This window comes from Castanea sativa, chromosome 5 (genome assembly GCF_040712315.1).
Source record: "Castanea sativa cultivar Marrone di Chiusa Pesio chromosome 5, ASM4071231v1".
In the NCBI taxonomy this organism is placed as follows: domain Eukaryota; kingdom Viridiplantae; phylum Streptophyta; class Magnoliopsida; order Fagales; family Fagaceae; genus Castanea; species Castanea sativa.
In genome coordinates, this window is record NC_134017.1 from 41,423,804 (window position 1) to 41,430,434 (window position 6,631).

Consider the following 6,631-nt stretch of genomic DNA (forward strand, 5'->3'; position numbering starts at 1 on the left):
AAACGCAGGACGCAGCCACCCAATCCAAACACACACTTTGTATCAAAACCCCTCTCCGATCCTCTATCAGTCCCAAAAAAATCCTTCCTTGTATTAAAAAAAATTATCCTTGTATCAGAGGAATCATCCTTGGATTATTTTGAAGATTTTGAGTGAGTATCAGTTTTTTATCTTTTCAAAATAGATTTTTAATATCAGTTTTTATATATTGTACTTGTTATTTTGTTCTTGCAACACATTTCTTTCTTAGCATCAATCCTTATTATTCTCTTGCCGCCCAGTAACTGTCAGTAATAATTCCAGATTCTATGTGAACATCAACTGCACAGTGATAGATGAAGAGTGCCGCACAGCAATTGTTAGAAGATAATTTCTAATACGTCCAAATACTAATACAGTGAAAAGTCTTCAGTAATTTATGATATTGGGATTGAAGGGGCACCTCCCCATGCTCAAAGTGTTTGGGGTCTAGGGTGGAAAAATGTTCAAGCTATAAGGTTAACAGCATATTGTAATTATCTCCAAACTAAAATGCTTGGTTTTGTTCAATATTGATTGTGTCATCTATGAACTATCTCTGTTAATAATCTGAAGTCTAAGTGTTAAGTGCGGTCAGATTACTAAGCACACATCTATTGTGAATCATACTTATACTTATTGTTAGTGAACTTACAAAATTATAGGCAAGATTTTCACATAGCCTTTCCAAACGGAATCATGATCCCTTGATCAAGCACTTTGGCAACAGATCAGCGGGTTTTTGATAATATTGCTAACCAAAATGAAAACAACGCTCTCAATTCAGAATTAAATTTTTCAAAAAAAAAAAAAATCAGAATTCAATTAGGATAAAATTTATGAAGTTACAACGAGTAACTCACTTATGAATACAAATAATTCCTCTTGCATATCAGAAACAAACAAGTGGCCTTGCCTCAAGCATTACTTTCTTGACTTGATCTTACTTCGGCTCATCTTTACTAGAGCACCAAGTACTAGTGGTATGCAAATTGCCCGTGACATATCCACTCCATTCCCTGAGGCATCAGAGTGTGCATCCCCTATAGATATCCTGTGTTGCTCTTCAAGATGGATTGAGTTTGGGACGTAGAAGCCTCCTCTTTCACCTGGTTTAAACCCAATTAGCCGGCCCAGTGACATGCTACGGTCTTGAAAGAAAGATGCTGTGGACTGGTTCATCTCGCAGTGGATCAATACATTATTAGTAAGAGGGTGGGAGAAGCTTGTGTGTAAATAATGACTACTTGTGAGATATAAAAGAGGAAATGTTCTTATTGGAAATGTTTAATTGCTTTTGTAGTCCTAACTTGCATTTTTAATGAGATGTGAACTAATATGGAAGCAACAAATCCCAGTTCTAGCAATGACATTCCCATAGAAGAGGTAAGATTCCCCTCATGAGTGAATCAAACAGAATTCTTTTTCATCAAATGCTACAATTGTCTTTTCAATAGCTTCTAGTGAACAGGTGGCTGAAGATTCATTTATAAATTTCAACAGAAAACTTAGTTAAGTTTGGAACAGAATTCAGAAAAAATTATATGTTAAAATGGCTATCAGGAAGTAAATGTTCTTCAAGTTCCTATATACCCATATACAGTTGAAATTATGAAAAAAAGAATTCAAATTAGATAGCAATGTGTATTGAGCAAGTATTTGGCTATAAAAACAAACATCCGTGCACTAGCATATATAAGAAAAAATGACGTGAAAGGAAGATGAAAAGGATAAGGTCAGTTCGGGTCACCTCAGTATCAAGGTTGGAGGATGAGAATGAGGAGAAACTGGTTGATGGCATGTGCACAGAGTAGGGCCGTACTGCAGCAGCCGGTAAGCTCTCCCTTACTCTAAGTCTTACGTTCATAATCCCAAGCCCAAGTGGCCATCCTTTCGGTTCCTGAGAAGAGTGATCAGTTAATACATAGTTCACAGAATTCATGAAGTACAGAACAATTGTTGACATAATTTTGGTAAATACAAACACCAGCAGTTCAGATAATGAAGAAAGAAATTGGAATCATTACTCTCTAGAGTTAGATTAATATAAAATGATGCCTTCCATTCTATGATTTGTTCTGCTTTTTTTTATTTACTTACAGAAAATTTTCAAGTCTAAAATACATGCCAACGATGTCATAGTAAGGAGATCAGTGCCCCCCAGCTCTCCTGGAAACTGGATAATGAAAATGGAACATAATTCATGAAATACTTGAGTGGTCAAATAGGAATCTTGATCTTTGATACTGGGTTAACATGAAATAAATTCTTTTTCTTCTGTTTGAGATTAAAAATCAAAGCAATTTGATTCACAAATCAATTATGTTTAAAATACTAACAAGTCCTTCAATCACAGGCCAGAGAAAGAAACATGTTCATGGCCAAGCCTTTGTCACCAGAGCTTAGTTTGTTTTTGTTCCCCAATCAAAATTTCCTGCGTACATAAGCCCCACAAAAGAGAGACAATCTCTACTCCCCCCATTTTTCCGTTCAAAAGACTGAAAAAGTTTCAACAAAGTCTGCATCTTGAATGAGGAAATGCATATTGCAAGATAGGTGCTAGGAAGTGGTTGGTGCTGAAATCATACTCTCACACTGCTACTTACATTATGTCCTGGAATTTGAAGATAAGTCCCAAGACAAATAGAGTTCTACTCCTTTTGGGAATGGAATTTAGCTAATGCATACATTAACTTCTAACAACCTGAGAATACCATGAAAGCAATACTAGTTCTTGTAAATTGTTAAGGGATATATTGTGGTATCATGTATTAGCCCAAGTTTGAATAAAGCTCATCTACACCTAACCCTAGGCCTTGTAACATCTATATATACCATACTAGGGTTCTCTTTATTGGGTACTTCATCATATAATGAATATGTAGTTGTTAGGGTTTTACACCGTGGATGTAGGCCATAATTCCCAACCATGTAACCATTGTCTTTTTTTTTATCTCTTTCTCCTCTATGCTTCTGATCACTCTCTACAATTTTCTCATTTTTATTTTGATGTTAACCTAAATGAAGCAAGGATGAAATTGCCTTGGTGAAGTTGCAATAAAAACCAGGAAGAAGGCAAGCATTATGATAAAATAACACGGGTGCATTATGTGGAAAGAATCATTAGCAACATAGAGAAGACATCATATATTACAAAAAGAGGAAATTTGTGAAAACTTTCTGTAACAACTTTTGACACAAAGATCACATGGCTGATTGTGAGTGCTAGATAAAAAATTGTGAGTCCACATAAAAGTGATAGGCAATCACTTAGAGTCTGCACAACTTTGATGTAGAGGTTAAAGTACAAAAGTTAGAAAACCAACTAATGAGAAAGATCCAATTTTAGGAAAATAGAAAGGAGAGGAAGTTGTAGAGGTTAAACTGCCGACACAAAATTGCTTTTTTGTGGTCAGTACTTTTAATAAGTACCTCTACAATACTAACCACAAATCAGTTTTATAATTTTTTCCACTTCTTGTAATATGTAGAGGTACAAAAGCAATGCTACCTCTACAATACACAGATTCTACAAAAGCAATACGTATGTGCTGCGTTTAGATATGGGTTGCAGGCACCCTAGCATAAAGTCTGCCACTACAATTTCCACTAGGAGCTCTCCAATCATTAAAAGTTCCTCCTTTCTTTTTTTTAAAAGCTTGCTCGTTCAAGTCTGATGAAACATAAACATCAACAAATTGAGACATTCTTCTACATGTATTTCATTTATTATAACTTCTTGGATTTCACTATTTGATTCCACCAAACATTTATTAAGCAGACAAAATTTTCTAAACACTATGAATCTAATATCATAAGCACATCCTAACAAAAACATTATTACAAGCATATATCAATTGCACTTTCCATAAAGAAGATATTAAATAAATATATAACCTATCAGCAACCAAAAGAGAAATTACTAGAAAGTAGCAACCCTGCCAGAGAAAAAGACTGCAGAGCTAGATAGCCACTCAATTGGAATGTAATCCAACAGTCAAAACTTTAAAAGAGTGATAACAACAAAGAAAAACCAGGGGCCCAAAGATTCAGCTTCCAATCAAATCCAACCATTGAAAACCAAATATTTATAGTAATACCCAGAAGAGAAAATTTTACAAACCTTGAAGAAACTGATCTTTCATTTCCCAAAAAAATGTAAAAACACAAGAAGAAATTCAAGAAAACCACAAATGTATTTGTTCTCTTGACAATTGACATCAAAGAATTCCAGTAATGAACATTACCTCTGTCTCTGTGACCATGGAGTCTCAGTGGCCAACAAAAGAAACTGGGTGGTAATGATGATCACAGAGGATCCGCAAGAGCAAGAAAGATGTTTCAGAAAGACCAATGAAGAATTATGAGTCTTTCATTTCATAAGCTTCCTTAACTATGACAAATTTTTAAGAGCTTGGGTCCCACTTGGATGTTCAGCCTTAAATATCACAACTCATTCATAGACAACCTTTTTTTTTTTTGGTTAGAAATTGACAATTTCTAGTGTTCAAACATAAAAACAACAGTCTAACCGTTGGTTTACCGCCATATTTCACAACTAATTCCGAAATCTGCACCACAGAACAACTCTCAATGAATGACTTATGATCATTTTGGATGAAGGTCTTTTTCATTCGGGCGTGATCACAATTAATGTGATCAGTGTCACATCAATAATTTAATAAATAAATTTTTTAATTATTATTTCATTTTGCGATTAAAGTACGTGCATTAGTTAGTAGTTAATGCTTGCCACATTTTTATTTTTTGGATTTACATGTTTTACTTCTAGTAGTTTTATTTTATTTTTTTATTTTAAGAAGAAGTTATATTAATACCTGATTATTAATGTGAAAGAAAAATATGAAAGTGGGAAAAATTAGTTTAATGATAAAAAAAAATGGCACATTATTTGTGGAAAATATAAACCAGTTTTATTTTATTTTTTTTTTATGTTTTTTCATTTAGGTAACAATTAGACGTTTTTAAATTACTAATTTTATATGTCTAACCCTATGATTTAAGCTTTAGAAATGAATGAATTTGAAAGTATCCTTGGCATTTAAATTAAGGATTCCAAATAATCGAAGTCCCTTAAATAGTAGTATAGATTTTCATCATCATTCTTAACCAAAGAGGTAAAATCAAATATACATTGGAAATGGTGTATTTAATATATTACGAAATATGATGCTTAATGAGACTGTTCAGCTACCTCTTGCACCTATCTCTAACTTATTGGTGAGGTTTAAATAAAAGAGGAGGTAGTTTATGTTCCTTATCATGGTTATTAGTTGTTGTGTTTCTTAATTTTGGAACGATTTTAGGTAATGCATCAAATTACATGGTCACTTAAACAAATTTTGACGTGTGTGTGTGTATATATATATATCTTAGAATAGCATTTTCAGTTATATCTGCTTCGGATCGATACCAAATGAGGCTGGAATGTTGTAGCAATCAGCTTTATCTATTGCACCCAAAAAGAAAGATAAAAAAAAAAAAAAAAAAACTTCTATAGTGCAATTTAAGTTTCCAAAAGGGCTACTACATTTTAACCGGCTGATTATATTGAGCTGGTTGTACAAAACATTAAACCAAAAAATTCTTATAAAATTAAGAAGCAGTAATTGTTTCATAGCTAACAATACCAATCCTATATAAATGGAGTTTATGGATATAGTAATTCATCCAGATATGAGTTGTTATTCACTGACTTAACAAACTGCCATTTTATTGCCTTTATGTCCTTGAATTCCAGTTGGCATGCATTAGTTACATGTGAAAAATTAAGGAGGTAACTCACTGATCTTTTATAAATCTAATTTTGGTTTTTTTTTTCTTTTTAAAAGAATCACTTTTTGGTTTTGTTAACTAGTGGCCAAGGGACCAGGAATATGATTCATAAATAGTAAATATTAATTATGAACATAATTGGTGGATTCTAACAATATAATAAATAAATGATTTTTTTAAATTAGTGCTACATGTTTGAAATCTTTAATAATTAATTTATAATATTTTAAACATCATTCTAGTAATTTTGTACATACAAAAATTCAATCATTATAATTATAAGTGTTATCTCAATATTTATGAATAGAATATCAAATATTGATTTTAACTTGTTGTATAAGACAGTCTATTAAACTTGGTTGACCTAAAAAGCCACAGAACCACCAATGCTGGCCAATCGCAGGAGTAAAATATGGATGGGTTTGGTAAAATGATAATGACGTGGATACAGTTCAGTCGCAGTGAATGTGATGTGGAGGTTGAGTTGAGTTTTCCTTGGAGAGAGGAAGTAAAGGTGAAAGTGAAACTACACATTTCTTCATTTATTTTTAGTTGAACTTCCGATAAAAGTAAAAATAAAATAAAACAGAGCCAGATTAGTTGAACAAAGTGAAGGAGCACTTTCCCATAAAAAGAAAAAAAAAAAAAAAAAAGAAAGTGAAGGAGCGCTTCCACCACGTCCATGTCCAAGTCCACGTGGCAAATAATGTGACACACAAAAAAGTACAGTTTTTTAAGTACAGTTTTGTAGATAGCGACTCTCCTACGATGCCGACACTTCCTACGTCCCAACCAACACGGCACTCCCACTCCCACT

The 6,631-nt window shown here is 33.1% G+C and overlaps 1 protein-coding gene across 1 annotated transcript; it reads right to left on the reverse strand.

Moving 5' to 3' along the window:
- Nucleotides 1–773: 773 nt before the first annotated feature.
- LOC142634437 (uncharacterized) lies at nt 774–4,415 on the reverse strand. Its single transcript, XM_075808725.1, has 3 exons — nt 4,266–4,415; nt 1,769–1,918; nt 774–1,191 (listed from the first exon to the last, which is right to left on the reverse strand). The coding sequence occupies exons 1-3, from the start codon at nt 4,281–4,283 to the stop codon at nt 943–945; spliced, it is 417 nt and encodes a 138-aa protein (XP_075664840.1). The 5' UTR covers nt 4,284–4,415; the 3' UTR covers nt 774–942.
- Nucleotides 4,416–6,631: the final 2,216 nt, after the last annotated feature.

Coding starts and splice junctions, on each gene's coding strand:
- LOC142634437 (XM_075808725.1), bottom strand. Junction 1,192..1,768: donor CCTCCAACCTTGATACTGAG/GTGACCCGAACT, acceptor GAGATGAACCAG/TCCACAGCATCTTTCTTTCA.